General features: G+C 31.0%; 2 protein-coding genes and 1 long non-coding RNA gene across 5 annotated transcripts; 2 read left to right on the top strand and 1 right to left on the bottom strand.

The window, feature by feature from the left end:
• The first annotated feature begins 1,001 nt into the window (after nt 1–1,001).
• On the top strand, nt 1,002–5,621 carry LOC100802013 (uncharacterized). The gene is made up of 6 exons (XM_014764041.3): nt 1,002–1,224; nt 1,511–1,666; nt 3,961–4,041; nt 4,139–4,264; nt 4,411–4,506; nt 5,173–5,621. The coding sequence occupies exons 1-6, from the start codon at nt 1,125–1,127 to the stop codon at nt 5,253–5,255; spliced, it is 642 nt and encodes a 213-aa protein (XP_014619527.1). The 5' UTR covers nt 1,002–1,124; the 3' UTR covers nt 5,256–5,621.
• A 679-nt stretch (nt 5,622–6,300) lies between these two features.
• LOC106797800 (uncharacterized) lies at nt 6,301–7,637 on the top strand. The gene is made up of 3 exons (XR_001386974.3): nt 6,301–6,421; nt 6,611–7,016; nt 7,207–7,637. It is a non-coding gene; the product is annotated as an uncharacterized lncRNA (long non-coding RNA).
• A 1,068-nt stretch (nt 7,638–8,705) lies between these two features.
• LOC100779517 (CCR4-NOT transcription complex subunit 11) lies at nt 8,706–15,814 on the bottom strand. Of its 3 annotated transcripts, XM_003520206.5 has the most exons (12): nt 15,515–15,814; nt 15,063–15,173; nt 13,810–13,896; nt 13,010–13,063; nt 12,699–12,844; nt 12,398–12,548; nt 12,180–12,317; nt 11,655–11,726; nt 11,503–11,576; nt 11,262–11,403; nt 9,960–10,038; nt 8,706–8,938 (listed from the first exon to the last, which is right to left on the bottom strand). In XM_003520206.5, the coding sequence occupies exons 1-12, from the start codon at nt 15,671–15,673 to the stop codon at nt 8,841–8,843; spliced, it is 1,311 nt and encodes a 436-aa protein (XP_003520254.1). In that variant the 5' UTR covers nt 15,674–15,814; the 3' UTR covers nt 8,706–8,840. The 3 variants fall into 3 exon arrangements, 2 of the variants coding, with proteins under 2 accessions (XP_003520254.1, XP_040865980.1); XM_041010046.1 differs by having other exon boundaries at nt 11,262–11,576; nt 15,515–15,812; XR_001383484.3 differs by lacking the exon at nt 8,706–8,938 and having other exon boundaries at nt 11,262–11,392; nt 15,515–15,812.
• Nucleotides 15,815–23,905: the final 8,091 nt, after the last annotated feature.

Below are 23,905 nucleotides of genomic sequence, written 5' to 3' on the forward strand. Positions count from 1 at the left end.
AACATTAATATAAAATATTGTTGTTAATAATTATTTAATGCGGCCTCTCATTTCAACATTTTTTAATTCATGACACTTAATCTATTACAAATTTTAATTTAGTTTTATTTAGATCAATGATATATTAGTAATTATTAAGTTAGTGTAGATGAAAAGATATTTCTTAAAAAAATATGCCTGTCAAGAAATCAGTTCTGAACAAGAGTGTTCATGGACTGATCCAATTCAATGAAAATAAAAAAAAATCAATCAAAAAATTAAAAACAAAATAAACCGAATGGATAAAATATTTAAAATATCAATTTTTTTATTAGATCGAATTTTAAATTTGCTTTTCAAAACCTACCAATTCCAATCCAAACAGAACTATATATATTATATATTTTTATTCGTAATTTAATGATATCGTTTATATTTTTATTTCTTATATAGTTGTAAAATGATCACATAACTTGTACCCATTTATATAAAATATATTTAATTAAAAATATTTTTTCTTATTAATTAGTTTGAGTTAAGATGCATATATAAAATTATCAAGTTGAATAAATTTATTTTTGATATAGTATATCTTTTAAAAAATCATATTACTATTAGTTATATATATAATGACATATAAAAACAATGCTTGATACTTTTATTTATTTTTGTTATATTTATTATATATATTTTCATTTATTTAATATTTTCTAAAAAAATAAAAGTAAGATTAGAAGTAAAAATCGATTCAATCCATATCAATTTAAAATAGACCGGATTAAAATTTTAAACAAAATCGATTAACACATGAATTAACAAAGCAGAAATAATTAAATTAATTTTTTTTTAAAAAAAAACCGATGGAAATCCAATTCGAAAAAATATCATATACAGAAAAACAACATTTGATAGAAACAATACTCCAGTCAAAGACTCAACTTCCAACGACATGTCCACGCACTGCCTTTTGGTCGTAGCCATGTTCCACCATTTATTAATTTGTATGCTTGATTTTCACACTTGTCCACGAGTCATTCAAATTCAAATACAAGTACCCCAAATATCTAAGCCTTGTTTGCTTTTTCTAGTGTTAGCTTTTTATGTTATGTGAGGCCCTTCCTCTCATTCTCTTTTGACTTTCTCAAATGGCCTTTGCAAGTGTCGTAGCCATTGTCGCATTTCTTCTTCTACAACCTCTTTCAGCTACTTCTGACCTCCTTTCTCCTCTGCTTTCTCCCATCTTTGGTTTGTAACCATTTCTTCTATACTCTTTTCTATATGTTTGTTTATTTTCATTTCCCGGCTTCTAATTTCTTGAGTGGTCATCTAAGGATTTGCATGGATCTTTTAATTAACAAGATAGTGGATATGGTTCTTGCATGCAAAAAAATTGTGTATTTTTATACCATTTCTTGTTGATCCAAATCCTTCATAAAAGGGTCTTTTCTAAAAAAAAAATTGACAGCTTGGGAATACTAAATTGCTTTGACATGATGATGTTTTGTTTTGTTTTCATGTGAGATGGTTTCAGATGATGTATGCAAAGAAGTGGAATGTGGAAAAGGAACATGTAAACCTTCCAAGAACAGCACTTTCTTCTTTGAATGCGAGTGCCACCCGGGTTGGAAGAGAGCTCCTTCAAATGATAAGATGGGTTTGAAGTTTCTTCCTTGCATAGTTCCCAATTGTAAGAAATGAACACTCTTAGTCACCTAAAGAAAAAACAAAATATGTGTTGTTCTCTCTTGATTTAATCTTGACTGCCTCTAACCAGCAAATATATTTGTTGATGACAAATGTTTACTTCCATCCAGTGCCATACTAAAATAGTGACTATGCAAGTGTAGTAATTTTTTTTAATTAAATAGTTCAGAGTTCAAATTCTTAGGTGCAGAAGGACAGACCAACCTAAGGAGGAGGTGATCCCCCTGTTTTTTTTTTTTTTCAATTTAAAAGATTAATATATTAAATTTTTATTTTATTTTAAATAGATTTGATTGTTTTTATTAAGTAACAAAATCTGATTTGAAACTGATTATATTTTTAAAATTTTAAATTATTATGCAATTGGTTTTATCTATTAAATCTTTTTTAAATTATAAAATCGACAATAGTCTTTTTCTAAGAAATCTTATTTCAATATTATATTTTATCAAAATTTAGTTATTATATAATAAATTTTTATCTTCTAACCTTTTGAAATTATAAAATTAGTAGTAATTTTATATTTTTTAAGAAATTATATCAAAATATTATATTTCATTAAATTATTGAATTTTAGTTGTTATATAATCAGTTTTTATTTTCTTTATTAATATGTAGTTGTTAAACTCTATTTTGATAAAATAATATGGAAGATACTTTTTTATTGAATATTTATTAGTATATGTTGAAAACAAAATTGTTGAAAATTAGTAGTTATTGATTATTTTCATGACATAAAAAAAAATGATAGATATTATGTGTGCTTATTTTGGGTGATAAGACGGCATGCGTTTTGATAGATTATTAATATATTTAATGTGTTGGATGTGTTTTATTTTGTGTGATTGATCTCCCTCTCCTCATGTCAGTCTCAGCCGTAATTAGTATTGAGTATGAAATAAATCATATTAAGAGAATAATATTTATGTATGTTTATGATTTCTGATGAGGATTAATTATTTTTCAGACTGTGAATATTTCATACTAATACCATAATTAATAAAAAAAAAAGTAAAATAGTAACATAGTTACTAGACGTAGCAAAACGGATTAATGCGACTGATGTGAGTTGCGGGTCATAGTCGGTTGAGCCCAAAGAATCAAATTTAATTTGAGCCTTTAAAACTTAGTGAAAGTTTAGTTTTTTGAATTTTTAACAAGTTTATTCGGCTAAATATGGATTGGATTTGGTGAATTTGTATGTTAGCAACCCCATGTTTGGCACAAAACTAGCAGGTCAGTATCTATCAGAGGTGCAGGATCCTTTGTGTGGGATTTCATCTTAAAATCAAATGTCTGTCAGAATAGACTATTCACCAATTTCCTTCATATATCAGTCCTTTGAAGGAGCTGTAATTAGTTTGCTGGCACTAGAACGTGAAGTATATGAAGGATAGAGGATCTGTTCGTGGATCTGTGGAGGGGTGGTGGGTTCAAATTTATTCTGACATTTTTTTGCCTATAAAAAAGTACTAAAAATAACTCACGTTTAATATAGACTCAAAATTTTAAGCTTATGTCCTATATTTTATTGGCAGGTTCTGATTTTGTTAATTAATCGGTCCATTTTATCACCTCTAATAATAACACATGATTGGTTTTTCAAAAACAAATTGATATGTTTTTCATTTTCTTCTTGCTGTCTAGTTTGGCCGCATGTGGTTAAAAAGTCTATGATTTTTGCCTATTCAGTGGAATTGTCTGATGTGGTCTTATGTGGATAATCTTGGATTTTTAGAATCTGAGTTTAAGTTTAATTCAATCCCAAAAACTAACTCAAAGAGTGATGATTATCCCTCCCTTATATATATATATTCTAATTTAACTTTATTTATAGTTGATGTGAGACTTGAATTTTTCCTAATACATCTCCTCACGCCTAACACTTTTTGGACTTGATATGTGGATAACAATGGTGGGTGACCCTTTGGATTAATGTTGGATATGCTCTGATATCATCTTAGATTTTTAGAATTTGAGTTTGGACCTAATAGATAAACACTAGACATTATTACATTATTTTGATTTTCATCGACAAATGTTAATAATACATTTTCTATCATTTCTAATACTTTTTTTATTGGTTAAATTCATCTGAGTCCTACTAATTTACAAATGAGACTCCCAAAATGGGAAATAATACCCACTTGAATTTCACCCAATAAAAAAGTGTGTCTACAAAATTGTATCAGAAAGTATAGTATTGGCAATATTCTCTTAATAGTATTTGATTGTTTCATCATATTCTGAATGATTTGCATGATATATCCTCTGTAGGTACATTGGACTACTCTTGCTCCAAAGCCCCTGCCCCTGTTCAAGAAAAGTCAACAAAATCCAATGAGTCGATTTTTGATGGTAATTGAAAGATAATAACTATAGTCTATAGGCATCTCATATTTCAATTTGATATTTTTATGACATATCATAACATTTGGTAAGTGCATTGTTGTAGCTTGCCACTGGATTGATTGTGGTGGTGGCTCATGCAACAAGACATCCAAGTTCTCCTATAGTTGTGAGTGTGATGTAGGCTATGACAACCTCCTAAATGTCACTACCTTCCCTTGCTTCAGAGAATGTAAGATTGCAAACCTCATTCATAGTTCATACCATTTGTTTTAAGGAAATTATATATAAAAAAATGTTTTGATCTATGTTCACAGTGTATCTCCAAAGTAATTGTTGAAGATAACTCAATTGAGATTTGAAATTTGTGTGTTTAAGGTTCTCTTGGCTTGGGTTGCTCTGAACTTGGAATATCAGTGAAAAACTCATCTACTTCTGCACCACCGACTTTGAATGATAACAGCAAGAATGAAGGTTTGGTTTTTTCTTATATTTGTTCATCAAACAGAAGTTTTTTTTTTCTTTTCCTTTTTCTGACTTCAAACTGAAGTTTTAGTTGTTGTATAAGTTGGTCTTTATTGAGACCTTGCATATATATTATTGTTTCTAGGGTAAAATTAGTTTTTTTTCTTCAAAATATTTCGAAATTTAGTTTTAGTTTTCTATATACAAAAATTTAACAAGTTTATATTCCCTACATTTTATTAGAAAACATATATTTTTAGTTTCTGATGAGCTAAAATCACATCATTTTTAATAAATTTAAGAAAATTAAAAACGTGTTAAATAATTTTAGGGATTAAAGTTAAATTTCGAAATATTTTGAGAAACCAAAACTATGTTTTACTCTTCTAAAATCTAAATAGACATAACTTAAACAGTTGAAAAATCAGACTTCTTTTATATTCTTTCTTTCTTTTGGTATAAATATTGTCCTATTGTTATCGAAATTGCAATTAGAGACTGTTTTTCTAACTTATTGACGGAAACCAACTTGTGAAGCTATATATATATATATATATATATATATATATATATATATATTTGTGGTAGGCATGTTGTGACAGTGTATAATCCTAATCATAATATCGTGTACTCGTGATAAATCCTTTTTGATATTTAATATATTGGGTTTATCAGGTAGCTCAATTCTACAAGGAAATTCCCTTCGGCTGGTCATGCTAATTATGTTCGTGGCAAAGCTCCATTTGCAAATAGGATAAGTGTTGGATGGTCTTAGCAGCATCTCATTTTATTGTATTAATTTACTGGTGTTCATATAAATAAAAATAAGGCATCACATCAGGGTTTTAATACATGACAGTTTTGGTTATTATATATTTCACGATTTGTCCTTTTTTTTCGTTAAACAATTATTTCAGGGTATATTAATGTGATGATCGAGGGTCTTGTAGCTTTTGTGCTTCCCAAGTGTCACGAAACTGTATATTTGTTTGATTTTGTATTCATGTAACTTGCGTAGGTTCCAGAATTTCTCTACAAGTATTAATGTAAATGGAGCCCAGGAGGAAAAACTGGAAGAGATGTTAACGGAAAATGTTTTCTAAGAAAATGACAATTTAGTTCAATGCATATTTCACTTTTAGCTCATAAATACATTTTATAATAATTAAATGTTAAATGATTTTATTAATAAAAAGTCTTAAAAAAATCAAGTTAACTTCTTTGGCCTTGGAACTAAAACTATTATTCTTTATTGAAAAATTAAAATACTCCTCAAGTTATATGTCCACTTCTAAAAGCAAATTTGTTTTTATTGATCTGTCTATTTAAAAGTTTGAGATAATATTAGTTGTTATCTTAATAATTAAAATCTTATCTTTACGTAATTTTTAAATACTTTACACACTTATTATAAACAAAAGAAATAATAGTGGTCATATAAGAAAACTAAAAACGCAGCAAAAAATAATAATAAGAAAACTAAAAGTAACTAACATAAATAAGAACAATGACTACATTTCTTAATTTGTTTGTTATCCTCTTAAGTGTATAGATAAAATGAAATGGAATATACGTGTGGAAATAAGTTAAACCATTTGTTAGGACCTACAGTGTAGCCTATATTGGACTTAAATAAGTTAGATTAATAGACTTACTTACAAAATAATAGTGAATATACTTTTTTTTTTCAAAATATTTAGTAAGAAGTTACACTTTAAGGCTACATGAGAAGTCTTTTAAACCTAGTAAGCCAACTTATTTAAAATATAACACATTGAATTATATATAATATAAAATTCAAATAAAAATTATAACACGTTACATTACCAACAAAATAATAAATAAATAAGAAATGAAATAGAAGGAGTATAGAACTTTATTTTCCAAGTAACTTATCACCAACTGGACAATGGTTGAAGATTTGGTAATGTTGGTTCACTGATGCTTATGATTTTACTAAATACTTCATTACAGCTGCGAATTTTTAAGAAGAAAATTATGGGTTTTTTTTTTTTTCTTAGCAAGTTGTAAAAATTAATAATGCATCTTGCTTTTGCTTATTTGTCCAACTGTCCTTCATTCATATATCCATGTTGTTGTTAATCATGCACAGGAATATAAAGAGATGATGAGGCCTTTTATGTGGTGATAGTGTTCTAATGAAGACCCTTAGTCTAGTACAAGCTGCTGCCATTGCTGCAGAACGCAGATTACAGTATGAGATATGTTGTGGTTCTCAATCTGGTGGTGACTATGAAGTTGCCAAGAACATTGTGCAGCATAAGGGGAAAAATGTAAGAAGTTCAAGTTTACCTGTTAACTCATCATCTAGTACTCCTAATTTTGTAGATTTGACTATGGATACACACAAAATTGGATCTAAACGACGAATATGCCGTGGATCAGAAAGCACTTCACATTCTCAATGCAAATCAAGTGTGTCATCTAGTGATAATAGAACTCTTCATTCTGAAGAATCTGGAATGTGAGAGTGTGTGATCTGCACTCTGTTGAATAAAGTAAGCATCCAAATTCCAAATATATATCATTGATTATTTTTTCCATTCTTACTAAGTATAATAAATAAGAGGTAGAAAGTAAAGTATTCACTTAAGAGGAATTGAATTCTACTTGAAATTACTATACAATTAACACTACCTATGGCCTTATAACATGATGCATTTTCTAATGCTTGTTGTACCATCGCAGAGTCGCATATGCGAGTTATGAGGCAATCGCCAAAAGATGTTAGTACCAAATACAACAAAACTTGGTCTTGAAAATTTTGTACGTTGGAAAACAATGTCAAGTTGGACAAGTGCTCAGCCTGTGACCAGTGGAGATACTCTTATGGCTCAGCAGTATCAAACCTTGGTACTTGGCAGAAGAACTGTGTAATTTGCTTTGTTGGTTTTTTGGCTTTAGTCTTCACAAGCACTCTGTTTTTGGTCGTTTACTACCCATATGTGGGATGCTATCAGTATAAACACAGAAGAAGCTAACATGATGTAGGGTTTAAGGGGCACGAAATTAATATAAACATTTCTATAAGTAAAATACAAAAAGTCTTAGCAATCTTCTTATGTGCATATATCTCTTGGAAATAATATAACTTGTGCTGTAAATATACACTTCATACACTAGAAGTCTTAGCAATCTTGTTATGGGCCTTTTGTTTTCATGAAAAACAACAACCATTAAAATCAATGGAAAAATAATCAAATACATGGTGAACACCATGTATAAATTATTAAATAATTTATGCTTACTTTAAAATAATTTTTTATCACATTATTATTAAAATCATATCTTTTCTTACTTTTTATCTATGCTTCTCTTCAATGTACAATTTCACCTCCATCCATTGGGCCCTCATGGCAGAGGTCCACTGGTGCACAACTATGTATCTAATTAACAAACTTTTTCTATTTGATACTTATCAGGAAAAAAATGGCTTATCAATATCAATGTATAGGAAACATCGCTTCTGTTCATACTACAAGTTTTTTTTTTTTTTTTGTCAAAATTGAATAATCATGACACCAACTGACTTTAATGTATACAATAATACATAGAACATGTCAGGATTCGATTACCTAATCGGCAAAATATTGAGTTGTTTATTGTGATTTGTCGACTGTGATGCTCCACCTAATCTCGTAGTAATTTCTTCTTTGTTCAACATCACATTAATTACTCAAATTTTCTATTTTTGCTCCAATTGAATGAGTTTGGTAGCCTAAAATTCTGGATATGAATCTGATGTGCTTCAGATTAGATCATAAATCTTGTGGTATTGGTAGCTTCGTTTCAATCACTCCTACAGTGAACGAAATATTATTGCAGATTTTTTAGCTTGCAAGTAGTAACACTCACAAGTTACGTGTGGCTGTGGGTTTACACACTTCATATTCCAACATCTTGTGGGTTATGCTTATGAATGTGTATGGGTAACTTACCCAAGGTCTATTGTAGATTCTTAGGTCCTAGCCCCTTCAGTAAAAAGATAAATATATTAATTTGTATTTGAAGATGTTATTTACTTATTTTACTTAACTAGAATGGTAAAAGGCAAAGGTTACACAAGGTCAACCACATGAGGTAGGGGGTATAGTATAGTGTTAAAATTCAATTACATTCTAAATTCTCTATTCTCACATCTTTGAACATTTCATAATATAACCCGTTACAATTAAATGCAAATGACATGCTATAATCTTGATTTATTGTCCACAATTAGAAAATGAGTACATAACGCTACCTAGCTCTAGGTAGATACATATCTACAGAAAGTCTTGAAATAGGACAGCAAAGAGGAGAAAATTGACAGACTAAAACAACAATCATTCCAATGACTTGAGCAGCCTAAATAACGCAGCTGCCTCTCTAATACGTGAAAACTCGATGCAAAACGCTTGAACTTCAATGAAGAGATCTTTAACTGCAAGTTGGGATCATCACTAAAATCAGTGACATGTAGCCATTTTCACTTTCTTCTTGTGTGCCAGTAAATATACAAAATTACATTCAACTCTCAATAGCAAACAACAAATAGGAAACCCGCAGAAACCAGGCAAAATCAACTCTCAATACTGTTTTTTTTTTTTAAGGAGATTCAAATACAAGTGATAAGATATCCACAAAAAACATCAGCAAAAAAAAAGATATCCACAAAATACATCAGCAAAAAAAAAGACAAAAACTAAACATGTAACACTGCATGACAATCTCAGAAGAAATACAAAGACAGCCCCCTAAAAAGTCCTTTAGTCACAGAATCTAAGTGCACTAGTCAATCCTGAATAAACTCCAAAGGTCAAAGTCGAGCAGAGAAAATACTAGTGTGTCTTTCCAACCAAACACACCAAAAAACCACAAATTGAGCAGAAATCCTTTTAGAACCTCTATTAGTGCCAAAAGAAACTTTTGGAGATCCTTGGACAAAGCCAAGGTTCTTCTTCTCATTCTATATTGGCACAGGCCCCAAAGCATAGTTAAATTCAAATTGCAGGGTGGCAGGAACATGGATGTTGTGGTTACAAGTGATGATCCAACAAAATGATCATCAAAATGATGGCCTTGTTGGTTAGCCGTATGTACTATGTAACTGAAATTTTGAGTACAATAAACAGGTAGCCCCAATAAAACCCCATTAGAGATTTATTTCCCAATTAATTTTGTACTAGCTAAAAAGTTCAGGAGCTTAATAAAGGTATTCACTTGTGTGCCTTCAACAAAGAACTTGTCATTTAAAATATTATCTACAACAGTTTAAACAAATTCTGAACCTGTTCAAGTATGCTATTTCTACACCTTCCGCTTATCACCAATTGTATAACTAATCCAGAGTAAAACTAGTTATTAACAAACAATTTATCTTCCTTTCTTTCCTTTACTAGAGACCTACAATTTTTAAAGACAATAATGTTACAATTCAATAATGTCCAACTGGGTAAACTCACCATTAATAATATTGTTCCGAATGAGGCTTTGCAGAAAAACACAGACAAGTCTCACAAGCCTGTTCTGCATGTATTTATCCTGAGAAAAAAAGTAGAAAGCAGAGATGTTAATTATGGGGGGAGGGGGGGAAGCAATAGCATAGTCATCTTATGAAATGCAAGGAGAGAAATGGTTACTAAATTGGACCACTATTGTAATCATTTAGTATCTGAATGACATGAATATAAAATCCAGCTAAAAAATTGTATCAATGGTTGTTATGCAAATTTTACATAAAAGTTCATTGCCAATGACTTTTGAACATGTGGAAATAATAAGGTACTTTAGCATACATATGCAGGTGGTTAGATAAGGGCAGTTATCCTATAACAAATGTATTTGCATGCATGCATCGTGCATTCATGTGGATACATTTCTGTCCAGTTTAAAATTTTAGTAGTCAACTGGTTGGCATGAGTAGTGGATACGTTCATGTGGATAAACCTTAAACTCTTAAAATTTAAGGTAGACAAAACAAGTTATCTCATTGTCAAACTTTTTTCCAGATAAACTTAGGTAAACTCATTAAACCCATGTAAACTTGCATAAACTCGAGTCAAAAAGTGAGTCATCAAGTTTGAAATCAAATGCAATTCCCCCCCCCCCCCCCCCAATTGAACCCATAGTGACAGTGTTTTACCAGGGCATAAATTTAAAATGTTTTCATTTTAGTAAATTCTATTTTTATGAATTTATTGGTTATTTATGTAGTTTGATCTTATTTAGAACTAATGTACTAATTACTATAACACTTTATTATTGAGGTTTGCTACTTTGCTTTATTATGAAGTTGAAATTTTGAATTATTGTTGAGCTTAAGAGTATTATGTTATGCATGTCATTAATAGGTTCTTTAATATTATTTTTTATATTAGGCTAACTCTTACAATTTTACAAGTTGAGTCTATGGAAGCTTCACGAGTTTATGTAGAGTCTTGGTCGACAACCTTTACTATCTCCAGCACTTCTATGATACCACAAGACAACAAAAAGATTGCGATTTCATTTCTGGCAAATTTCAGACCTAACACCATCGCTAGAGGTCAGTTATTTTTCTATCCTGTCAGTCCAAATTCTCCCATAATCCTATTGTCTTTATTTTTACCATGCCATTCCCATAAGTGAATGAAATATCATAAAGAAACCCAATCCAAAATCCCTACACAATCTACAATAGATGAAACAGAATACCAGTAAATATTAACACAGAAGCACAATCTTTTGTGAAAAACATGTTTGTTTTGCAGAAAATAAAGGCTTACCTTGATGCCCACACAAGATGCTATACAATTAGTTATGTACATGTGAATGAATTGAGATGGTAGTTCAACAGCTGTTGTCAGCCTGTTCACAACTTCCATTGAATGTAGACTCATGTCCATATTGACAAGTACTGTAAAGTATCTGTATCCATAAATAAGCAAATAGAAATAAAGAAAATAATAGCGATAGGGTAATGTATGTACTAGAGCACAGATAATATAATAGAGGAAGAATGCATACTCTGCTATTTCTGGAGAATTTATCAACTTAGTGAGAACGTCAACTGCAATAAGGGGATTGTTTTCCACCAGGTCCTGATAAAAAAAAATGAGAATAAACATCAAGACCTAACTCGGTCATTGATTCATCAAAAAGATTACAAAAACACTTACTGGCAACTTTCTTGGTGTCAGTCCACAGTGATATACAAGTTTTGGATCATTTGCAAACTCCACCAGGACTTGCTGGATTACAAGGAAATCAAGATCGTAATCTTCATTAAACGTTTGACAAAATAAGAACTAAGGTACAGATACACATTTGACACTGCAATGTGATACAATCTGTAACAACTATATATATATATGCTATTGGAGAAAAAAGAGTCTTCCAGTAGTTTACTCAGCTTTCCTTAAAATTAAGAGAAGGAAATCTTTTTGCATAACAAATCAATCAGGAAACCCATCAATGTAATCTAGTTTCTACATAAAAACTTGCAGGTTTGGATGGCATACAAGCAACAAGGATTTTTTCCTTGATTTGTTACAGTGAGGTGCTAGTTCAGAATTACTTCATCTGTCCCTATATTGTTCAGTGTAAAGCACATGGTCTTTTCATGGGGTTATCCATTTATCCTTAACAGAGATGCTCCTACAATGTTTTCATCTTCTATCAAATCAAATAATAACAATAATCACCTCTTGCTGTGCAGGTGCAAGGGCTCCCTTCAGAGCTTTCGCAATTAAGTCCCTTACTGCAGCCCCTCTGCTGGTATCAACACACATACCATAGTCCCACATAAGTTCATGATTGTCATCAGGATTGAGCCAAACTAGCTGAAAATGAATTCCCAGTATAAATAGCTTGAATAATTAAAACTCAAGAATCAAATATTGCAGATACAAATATGCAGTACCTCCCCATCAATTATCGGCAGCCTTGGTGGAAGGGGTCTGATCCAGTGAGGACTTAATCCTTCCAATGAAAGATTTGACAACAACCCAACTAGTGCCTCATCTTTATCTCCGGCACCATGTTTAGGTTTTGTTCCAGGTCGCAAATCAAACCTATAAATCGGTCGTTATAATAATTTAGAGCGTATGAACTTTGAATTGCTACTCGAAATTAGCTATAAGAAACCATTGAAGGGACAAGAAAAGCAGTAAAATTTAATAAAAAGCTATATAAATTAATCAATCCACTGCATGGGGCCATACTCTACAGAATCTGCATCACAACTTGGGGGAACATCTGGGTCGGGGACTACATTTTTTACAGAGCCATCTTTAAATAAGCAATGGTATAGTTCTAGATGAACTTTATCAGAAAACTGCTGCTTCAATTGATCTAGTGGAGGGAACTCCTGGAATCAGAGAGGAAAAATAAGTATAGAAATCCTAAACCAAAAGAAGGACTATCCTGAGACATTTGAAAAAGCAGTGATACATCTTAGAAAAGTTAGATATTATGGAAGGACAATATTGGATATGTTATGGGTAAGGACTTTGAATATCTATAAGTAACTTACATGTAATGACTGATCAAATCCTTTCACATAATCTGATGCAGACTGTTTAAGAAACTGCAATCCTCCAGGAAAAGAAAACACCTCAGAAATTACAAACCACTAAAAATAAACACCTAATGAAAGAGATAGAGTAAGGAAGATCAACAGAAAACATTAGATGCATGTTGAAGGTGAAACAAGTGACAGAATCGTAAACTGAAAATAAGTTAGAAATATGTTTAACCAACAAACAACATTCCATTCACAAAATTTTCAATCTAAAACAAACTTAATGGCCAAAAAGTGGATAGATTTTTATCAAGGATTTTTTTAGGAGAGAAGAAGGCAAAGGCAACATGGAAGGAGGATTAGAACTCCAACAGACAAAATGAGAGTCAAAAGAAACAAGCTGAAAGGAAAAAAGATTAGAACAATCAAAATTAGCATTCACTTATAATTACAAAATGAACCAGCAACCAGTCAAATAGACTCGCTTAAGAAAATGATTTCCAATATCATACAACTTCTGATTAAAATTTCTTTATAATCTTGCTCTGCTAATTCCACACTTGACTAAGAGTGGTTGTTACAGAGTATCAATAACAGTATTACATGTCAAAACTTGCAAATGCCTAATAACAATACCTATAAATAACCTCTTCCCCGACTATGTTCAAAGAAATTGTAGCAAATAATAGCTAACAAGAAATGATGTTTAACTGTATAAAATAGTATGTTGAACTATAAAAAAACATCATTATGGAGAAGAAATAAAAAGATAACATTTATGAATAGCGTTAGACAATGAAACAGAATATAACCTCTTTCCCACTGTTGGAGCTATTGAGACCTAGTAGCTGTAGAATAAATGCCCTCTCAACTTTTTCTGACCCTTCATTACAGGAAGCCTGTAGCCAAGAAATTATCCTTATCTCAACAGGCATATAACACAATAACATTAAATGTAGAGAGAAAAAGCACAATCCTACTTATTACTTAATTCATATAGAGATGAAAAATGATGCAATATCAATTGCTTATCATAAACCTTTCATGGTTGTTTCAGCTAAGATTTCCATTAAGAGTTCCAAAAGGGAATTGGCTAAAGAGAAACCCACAACTACTAACTCAGTCAATATCCAGATTTTAATAATACCATTTGTGCAGGAATTTTTTTAATGGTTTATCCTAATGTTTTCTTAGCTATTCCGCTCCCCTCTAATTGGAGTATCTTCCACTCATCAACTTTTCTTACTCACACGGTAGTCAACTCGCTAGTTTAAACCATTAACTGTTGGAGTATACTACTGCATAGCATACTGTATTCTGTTAGTTAGTTAGTCAGTTATTTTCTGTCGTAAATAGCCAACTGCAGTAACCTAGAAATAGCAATCAGTTGTACCTCTAAACACATATATCAATTATAATTTTTTCTCAGATTTCTCTCAATTCTCCTCCTGTTGTACCATTTAAACATAAACTTTCTGCCCCATAGTGACCAAGTTGTGCTAATTCACAATAAACTCACCATCTCTTATGGTAAACTTGATTCAAATTCAACTTGCACAAACTCATTATTGTGAATGAATTAGTTATTTTCACTTTTTCTTAGACTGATGTTCATAAATAACTCATTTCTAATTCAGATAAAATATAGTTAGTTCTATTTTGTCAGAATTTCAGATTTGAGAAACACAGTGGAAAATTACTCTACAGAAAGAATGTTAGCTTTCCATATTTGTATAATATTTTAGTCACACTTTTTATTCATCAACATCTGGAGCATGTAGGGGGACATAAATGCACTGCAGTACAGATCCATTTTTAATGAGCAGTTTTTCCATTCTGTTGAGTCATTTACTCTCTAATATATTATTGACAATAGTTTAACTAGTTTCAATGATAAAACCTTATTCTAAGGTGCCTGCTTGTCGTTCTTATTCATTGTGATTTTGTTAAGGAATCACATCCTCCTCTAGCCTTCAAAAACCGGTTCTAACTTCAAAGAATTAGACAAATCAAATAACCATACAAAAAAGTTCCAACAAGTAAAACGACAATAATAAGTGTTTACATTTACAATAAAGCTTATGAAGGGATTTGAAGCCGGTTTCTGGGATGAATAAGCCTCAACTAGCAGAGCAAAAGCTATTAACCGCTCAGTGGTGCTGAGCACCTTATTGTCCTGCCCACAAAAAGATTCCAAACAGATAACATCCAACATTATTTCCAATCAAATAATAACAGGATAACAAAAAATAAATAAAATAAAACACACTAAAAATCTGTATCTAAATTTTAAAAACTAAAAATCACAAACCCATCCCAAAAAAAATGAAAATCCAACCCATTATTTAAAATCAACATCATTTCCACCTAATTATCCTAGAATTTAAATGGAGAATCCCTAAAAAAAATGGCATGCTAGAATCAGTATCTAAGGTACAAGATTTGTGATAGAAAAACCTAGAAGTTGAATTGCGAGTGGGGAATGAAAAACCCTAAAAAGAAAAAAATGTTACGAACCTGCAATAGGATGAGGAGATAGGAAGAGAGAGTGAAATGGCGAGAGGAAGGGATTGCGGAGTTGAATTGGGAGAGGATCTCATGGAGTGGACGCTGCTCTGCTCTGAGGAGAGAGTAAAGTGTTTGCGATTCTTCGCCACTCAACCTTCGAATGCTCATCTTCTTCTTCAATATTAGTTAGGGTTTCGGTTTCACCCACTCACTCCAAGTCAAAACCAACGAGCGCGATTTCTAGGTTTTGCTTCTCCCTTCTGTTATCACTTAACACCATGAACAACAACCAAATCATTAACACTGCAAGATTTATTTTTATTTTATCGGATGCCTTTTACATTTTATTTTATCAACCAATTAAAAAAAAAATGTTATGGCACTTTTTAAATTAACTCGTGTACTGCACGATATTAATTTTATAATTTATAATTCTTTTATATATCATAAATTTTTAATGGATTTTTCTGTTATATTTTAATTAATAAAAATATATATTAGTATATATATAGACACACATAATACTCAACAATATTAATATACAATAAAGTGCTAAATGTTATAAAAACAACAAAATTTTCTCTGATATATATTACATTTTTATATACATGCATCAATTTTGGGTTTTTATAAAATTTCTTATTTCATAAAAAATTATCTCCATGAATTTTATTTTATATTTAATATATTTTCTATAATAAATTTATCTATTGTTAATTAAAGAAATTTGAACATTAATATAAAAAGTTAATTTAACATATAAAAATCTTATTTTAATTGAATAAATAAAATAAAAATTAATTTGAACTAAAAACTCATTCAAAATGGATCAATGTTATTATTGAAACTGTAGATGTTTTGTAGCATTGGAACAAATTTTTATCTATTAATGTTTCCTTTTTAAACATGAGTTTATCCTTGCTTTGCAATGCAAATATAACTTAATACATATTGTTTAAGAAAAAATTTGTTTACTAAAAAGAAATAAAATAAACTAATCGATAACTTTGCCTAGTACATTGTTAAACAATATTAGAATCATTATTAAAAATGTTAAAAGAGGAATGAAATAATTGATTAAGAATAAAATTTTGTCATTAAAATTAAAAAATTTAAAAATAGAATTATTTATATTTAATAGAATAATAATTAAATATAACACTAATAGAATGAATAACAAAGAATCTATTTACATAATAAAATAATATTTATTTGAATTAATAATTGAATTAAATAATACTATTTAATATTTTTGAAGGAAATGAATATGATATATATACATACAAATTGATCATAGCACTTATATTTTTATTTTTATTTCATATTTATAAAATTATCACATAACTTATATCTATTTATAAAAAATATTTAATTAAAAATATTTTTTATTAATTTTTTTACTTTCTTTTTAACTGAATTAACTATTTGACTTAAGATGTATAAATGTAATTGTCAAGTTTTTTTTTTACATAATTATCAGGTTGTATAAATTTATTTTTGATATTGTATATATTTTAAAAAAAATTATACTTTATTAGTTATATAATGTTATGTTATATATGAAATATTAAATGAGAGAAGTGCTAGAAATACATTCTCTAACACACCTATTCAATCATTTTCTCTCTTATTGGTTAAGTTTTTTTTTTTTAAATTATAAAATCAGATGAGAGAAAAAACATAAAGTAAGTTTAATAAATATAATATTTCAAATTTTATACAGGATAAAAACAAAAAGCAAAAACTAAGGCCTAGTAAAATCTATCTCAACAGCATCAGCAAGGAGAAGCAAGTTGATCGTTGATGGGGGGAAGACATAAATGGCAATAACAACATCCTTCTCATCCCCTTTTATTGCAAAGAAATCCTCACATTGATTTCCTTCCCAGAGGGTGTGGGCAATACATGCACACCATTGGTGACTAAGCATGCCCCTGATGTTGAAAATTAGGGTAGTATAGTGATGAGTAACATTAATATTGTTGGTATGGATCAAGGTCACAGCTTGTAAGAAATCCGAGTAGCAGGTGACTTGGGGTAGTTGACGCAAGCCTTTGTGAATTGTTGTTTATGCATCTCCCAAACTCCCATTGAACCTTGAAATCCAATCTTTATCTCCAAATCCAGCTTGACCACATTGGCCTGGTCTATTGCCATCTACCAGTGTTTGCCTTGGCTCTTGCTCCATATCAAAATGGAAGCACACAATAATCACCTCAGCAAGGTGAATGGTAGTATGCTTATGATCAAAGAAAAATGAGTTCCTTGAATTGATCGTCAAATGCTCCAAATGTCTGTTAGGAAATGAGCTTGCCTCGAGCCCATAGCTTCCTCCTTCAACCAAATCAATGGGTCCTTTTGAAGCTGAAGGTTGTCAAGAAGAAAACCAAGCCTCGACCAAAGGTGCTTAGGTGACTCACAATCCCTGAAATAGTGGAGGAAAGTATCCTCTTGCCGAAGACAACATAAGCAATTACCAGATTGGGCAATACCTCTGTGGTAGAGTTGTTGGAGAATGAGAACTGAGTTGTGAGGAAGCAACCAATAGAGGAACTTAATCTTCTTCGAGGCCTTTAGTCTCCAAATCCAATTCCAGACATAGGTTAGTTGATCTCCAAACCTATTCTTGAGCAGCCATGGGTAACTCGATTTAGCAGTATAGCTCCCATTTAGATTACCCTTCCAAATAACCATATCATGGACATGATCATTCAGAACCCAGGTGATTCTTTGTACAACATGCATAATATTTTTGGGAATAAAAGAGGCCAAGTGTTGAAGCTGCCAAGAATTATCCCGAAACACATCCCTGATTTTGAGGTTTGTGTCTTGAATATTTACAAAGTCAACTTTGCCACATAAAGGCCCCTCTTGGAGCCAGGTGAAACCCTCCTTCAAAATCTTCTTCGTTTTGCATAAAGCAGCTCAAAAAGGCGAACCTTTCTTTTTCTCCAAATGCAAGAAAGGGTTGTTTTTGCAATACTTGTTCCTGACAACTTCAACCCAGAGCTTATTCGGCTGATTCACCATGTCCCAAACTGATTTGCCTATAAGAGAAGTATCTGTATCCCTAGCCTTTCTAAGACCCAAGCCACCAAATTTTTTGGTCCAGTGACTTTGTTCTAAGCCACAAAATGGAGGCCTTTATCTTTATGCCCTTTACAAAGGAAACCCTGAGATGTCTTGTCAGTGCTCTTACAAAGATACTCGATCAAGAGACCAAGTCAACTGCATACAATTAATATGACAGAATAAGGCTAAGACTGAAGAATTGGCCACAATAAGCCTACCTGCTTTATTCAACAATCGATGCTTCTAAGAGGTCAAATTTGTCCTCGGATTATCCAGGATAAAGTTAAAATCAGCCACAGAAGTTTGTTTATGCAACATGCGAAAGCCAAGGTATCTATCAAAAACTAGGGTGATCTTGATGTTCGTGACCTTCACATTCTTCAGATGTTTTTGGGAAGGGACCCTAGATGAGTAAAATGCCCTAGATTTTTTATCATTCACCTTCAGAATCGAGTCTTGGCAAAAGAGTCTAAGATACTGGAAAACAGTCTAGCTTGGAATGATTTTGCCTTCATGAAGATGGGGAAATCATCCAAAAAAAAAAAGAAGATGAGCGATAGTTGGATCGTTAGAAGCCATTGAAATAAGAAGCCGAGTAGCAGACACTTTCTTATTGATAGCCAAAGAAAGCTTTTCCATCCATATGCCAAAAAAGTAAGGAGATAGCCTCTCGAAGGAAGAAATGAGGGCAACTTCTCACCATTCCACAACAACAAGGACAAGGAGGAAGATGAGACACAATGCATAATCAGATTAATCGTAATAGACAAGATTCCAGATGCCTCCAACTGATATATAATCGTAGGCTTTTTCAAAGTCAATCTTGTAGACAACATCACCCTTCCTTCTCTTGGATTTCCTCATTGAATGGACCACCTCTTGGAGAATGATCGTGTTGTCTGAGGTTCTTCTTCCAGGTATGAAACTACTTTGGAAGGGGCCAACAATCTCCTCCAAATGAGGGGGCCAACAATGATCTTTGTAGTAACAATGTACGTTTTTTATCTCTCCAAATTTGAAGTGTGTAACTTTTGGTCTTAAATTTTTTTAGATAACAGTTTATATATGAGTAAAAAAATGGTTTAAATAATTTTTTAAACAAAAAACTTACATTTCAAAATTAGAGAAATTTAAAACGGACAAAAAAGATTTGAACGAACTAAAACTGAATTTTAGTCATTTTAAAGGGACCAAAATGTATTTCATCCTTTTTTTTTATCAAACTTCTTATATATAAAATTGGAACTCAAAATTTAGAAACTAAAATAAGAAAATAGATTATACATTAATGTTATAAAATAATTTTATATTGTTATCCAATTAAAATCATCATATATGTGATATGTATTTATTAACTTTTAATAATTAACTTAAAAGTTATATCAACAATAATTTTTAATTTGTTGAAAATATAAAAAAAATTCACTAATAATATTTAACAATTAAACTAAAGTAAAATTATAGTTTTTTTATGTGTACCATGCTGAATATTACTTGCTCAAAAGTGATTTATCATTAGAAAAGTGACAGATCTTATCATTATCCTTTAATATGTTCTCTCTTGTCTTCTAGTGTACTTTTTTTCTCTTTTTAAAGCTTCAAACTTATACATTCTCAAAAAATATCCAAAAGCAAACAATTCGTACGGGAAAATGGTAAGGGCTGGGGAAAATGGCTTGTATAAATTGGGAGAAGGCAAAAAAATTAAAGGAGGGCTAGGAGTCAACGACTTGGAACTTTTCAAATGGAGGCTATTGGTTGATAAGGAAGCTTTAGGATCTTAGTGTTATAAAGTATGGAAATATATGGATGTTGGAGTGGAAATTCAAATGGTATAGAGAGTGAGTTGTTTGAGTGGGAGAAAAAAAATGGAGAGTGAAATGCTCATTGTTCTTAGTCATGTGTTTATATTACTTGGCAATGCAAAGTAAATCCTCACAAAATGGATCCCAAAAAAATGGTCATGCATACAGCAGCAACCACCAACATGCATATTGTCACAAGATACTCCTCATGCAAATATGAGGGCATGAAGATACGAGAACTTAACTCCATTGAGCAAGCCTTAACTTTGGCTAAATCTCATTACTAAAAACACAGATCAGATTACTTTTAACAAACAGACTTGGCATCCAATACTATTCTTGGGTAGAACTGTAACCAATGATAGCACATACACCGAACCCTACGTACACTGGAGAAAGAGGTGTTCGATCTGTAGACATATATAGAGCACGTACAGATTTGTATATCAATGATGAAGGAGTTTTATCAAACAATGCAAGAAAGTGAGTCTGGATGGATGGAGATGAATATAGCTTTGAATCAAAACTACCAGAAACAAGATCCAATCAGACTACTGATCAAGATTTTAGGCCAATAGATCAATCACAAAGTGATACTACTACATATAAAGGTGGAAAGCGAAGGGGGAAAAGGGTGAAGTACAATTAATGATGATGTTTTTCATAGTATAATGACTTCAATGAACAAGTTGGGTGAGTGTTATTATGCTGGAACTGTTCAAATTAAATATCCAACAACTGACTTCTTGTTTTATGCATGAGAAAGATGCGTACAACTGAAAGGAAAGATAAAGTGTTACCTCAATGTTGGATAAAATAGAAGGATTGTCTGAAGATGACATAATAGCGACCTTTGCCATTGCTTTTTCACTATGAATTCTCAGTCAACGATGAAGAAGTTTGTGGATATTGTTTAATTTAAACAAAAATGGTGTTTGATAGAATTTAGAATGTCTAGTTTTAGATACATATGTAGTAATCTTGTGGCAGTGGTAGGGATTATATATGATGTTATTGTTGGTTAGCTAGTTTTTATATTTCAAAGTACAATATATTTTGTAATTTGAAGTGGTAAACTTGTAGGACTTGTTTTGTTGATGTTTTTTGTTAGTTTCATATATTGTGGAATTAATGTCCATAGTGTTTCTTCTAATTAATACAGAAAGCTTCTGATGATAGCATTGAAGCTTTGGTATCAGATTATGTTGCCTATCCTGAAAAGGAACAAATCCCTCCTAAGGTATTGTGTCTACGTGGGAATAGTTCACATAGTGCATTTAATCCCCTTGTTGTTTTCTAGCAATGCTAATTTGGTTCAAATATTGGCATCATATAGTTAAAGCTGCTTATGCTAGTATTAGAAGTAAACCTTTTCCCTTTTTTATTCTAATTTTGTAAAGTATATTTGCCTTCAGTTAAGTATGCAAGCTACATATGTCTATCTGATGAGGAATGTAATCCAAGTTGTATGAGCTTGTAATCTGCTTCTTCTTTTTTTTCTGCCGTCAACATAGCTGCATTTTTAATCAAAATAAATGGACACCAGTGTCTGTTGTTATGTTTTATGCTATTTTTAATATAGTTGTTGTTTCCATTTATGTTAGTTTCATTTAGTTTTTTTATTTAATTGTATATCCATCCTTTCCCTGTATCTCTCCAAAGAGTATATTTTTATTCTTTTCCTTCCCTGTCATCATGGTAACAACGTCTTAGATAGGCATCCTTGCATAAGAAAAATAATAATTTGAGAAGGTAGTTAATTAAGTTTATTTTGCTAGAAAATTAAGTATGATTATTAGTGTTTGACATCAGACATGCATATGATAGGGATGTTGGCTTTTTGGAAGATAGTTACTATGGTGTATGGCCGAAGAAAACACTATCTTCCGTAATATGTGGTGCAGTGTCATTATTGGACCATGCTTCAGAGTTTCAGTAGAGTGGTTACTACTGAAAATCCTAAATTTATGTGTTTGTACAGGAGAATTAAAGAAACTAATTAGAATTCTAGCTTGTTACTGATGCAAGAGCAAATGATATATGGCACCTGCTTAGTAAAAAGATTGCTTGAAAGAAACGCATTCCTTTTCGGCTCCTTTGACTTGATGGAATTTTGTGTCACAGAGACAGTAAAAGAACTACAATTACAGAATGCACGTATTCAAATTGCATATGAAAAGTAAACCACCAAATTTGTTTTATATCTGTTGCAACATTCCTTATGCGGCACTCTTTTTTTTATATATATAGATATACTTTTTCATTTGCCTATAAAAAATTAAAAAAAAAGCTGGAAAAAAGTTTATTTGCTTTGGTGTTACAAACTTTTAATAGATTAATAGGTGTACTACACTAAGTATAAACTCGTGTTAGTGCTTTGTGTTTTGTATCATTTCACATGCGATCAATCTAGCTGTCTTTTCCTATCCAAATTAATTTTTATCCTTTCTGGTACTTCCCTCCAATGCCCAACTTTTTAATATTATTTTCCTTATCTATTCTTCGTGTCATTTCGGGAATGTTGACCTCTATCTTCGAGCAATTTCTCTTCATACATTTTTTTGTTGTTTTTGAAAGAATAAAGGGGCTAAGATTTTATGACAGTATGCAGTTATTTAGTGGATTTGGTTGGAGTGAAATTCCTGTATTTTGGGTTAGGATTTTGTGCATGGTCTCTTGGTGCACAGTTCATGATTTTTAAACATATCTTGCATTGCTGATATGCTAAGAGATTAGGCAGCTTTATTAAATGTTTTAGCCAGAATAATTGGTATTATAAATTGGGTTCAGGATAGGTGAACATTTTGGGTGCAAATATGCATATGCTATCATTTGGCTTGTATATGTTTCTTTGTGCTGCGATGCTGGTTTTGTGTAGTAGCAGAGCTAAAATCTCAACACACAAGATAGCTCATTTATCCCGACATGATCATAAAATCCCATCAAGAAGTTGCCATGATGGTTTGACAAGATATCTAGCGTGACACTAATTTATTAACTTAGTTGTTTTCTTGTCTTTTTATTGATACTGTACCAAAAAAATAGTACACATTGGGACATAATCTTCTTACCGACAATCTAGCATGTTTTGTTACCTGTTTTTAATGTAGGCTCTTCATCTAACAATTAACCTTTAGTATTGATTTAAGACTTGCCCGTCATAGATTTTTTTAGTATTTTTTAATATTGTTTTAAGATTTTAAAGTTTAAAGTGATAGAATTTAATTTTTTTTATTTAGTATTTTGTTTAAGATTATTTTATTCTAGACTATTATGTAAACATTAAATGTTTATTATTTTTTAAAATATTTATTATTATAATTTTAGCTTGTAATAATATGTGTTGTTGTAGGTGTGATGTATATGTATTGAACGATTTAATTTAACTAATATTTTTTTAATTTATTCCAATTTATTTTTCTAAAAAGTTGATTTTATGTTAAATTTTTTAAAATATATTTTTTTTTAATTTTAGGTGGGCTAATGAGTCAACTCATGATGGGTCGGATTGATATTTTCAAAA

The sequence above is a fragment of the Glycine max genome, chromosome 2 (assembly GCF_000004515.6).
Source record: "Glycine max cultivar Williams 82 chromosome 2, Glycine_max_v4.0, whole genome shotgun sequence".
Taxonomy (NCBI): Eukaryota; Viridiplantae; Streptophyta; class Magnoliopsida; order Fabales; family Fabaceae; genus Glycine; species Glycine max.

Coding starts and splice junctions, on each gene's coding strand:
- LOC100802013 (XM_014764041.3), top strand. CDS start 1,125: ATGGCCTTTGCAAGTGTCGTAGCCATTGTCGCATTTCTTCTTCTACAA. Junction 1,225..1,510: donor TCTGCTTTCTCCCATCTTTG/GTTTGTAACCAT, acceptor AGATGGTTTCAG/ATGATGTATGCAAAGAAGTG. Junction 4,265..4,410: donor CTTCCCTTGCTTCAGAGAAT/GTAAGATTGCAA, acceptor TGTGTGTTTAAG/GTTCTCTTGGCTTGGGTTGC.
- LOC100779517 (XM_041010046.1), bottom strand. CDS start 15,673: ATGAGCATTCGAAGGTTGAGTGGCGAAGAATCGCAAACACTTTACTCT. Junction 12,318..12,397: donor TGCCGATAATTGATGGGGAG/GTACTGCATATT, acceptor ATTCATTTTCAG/CTAGTTTGGCTCAATCCTGA. Junction 8,939..9,959: donor TCGGAACAATATTATTAATG/GTGAGTTTACCC, acceptor CCCAACTTGCAG/TTAAAGATCTCTTCATTGAA.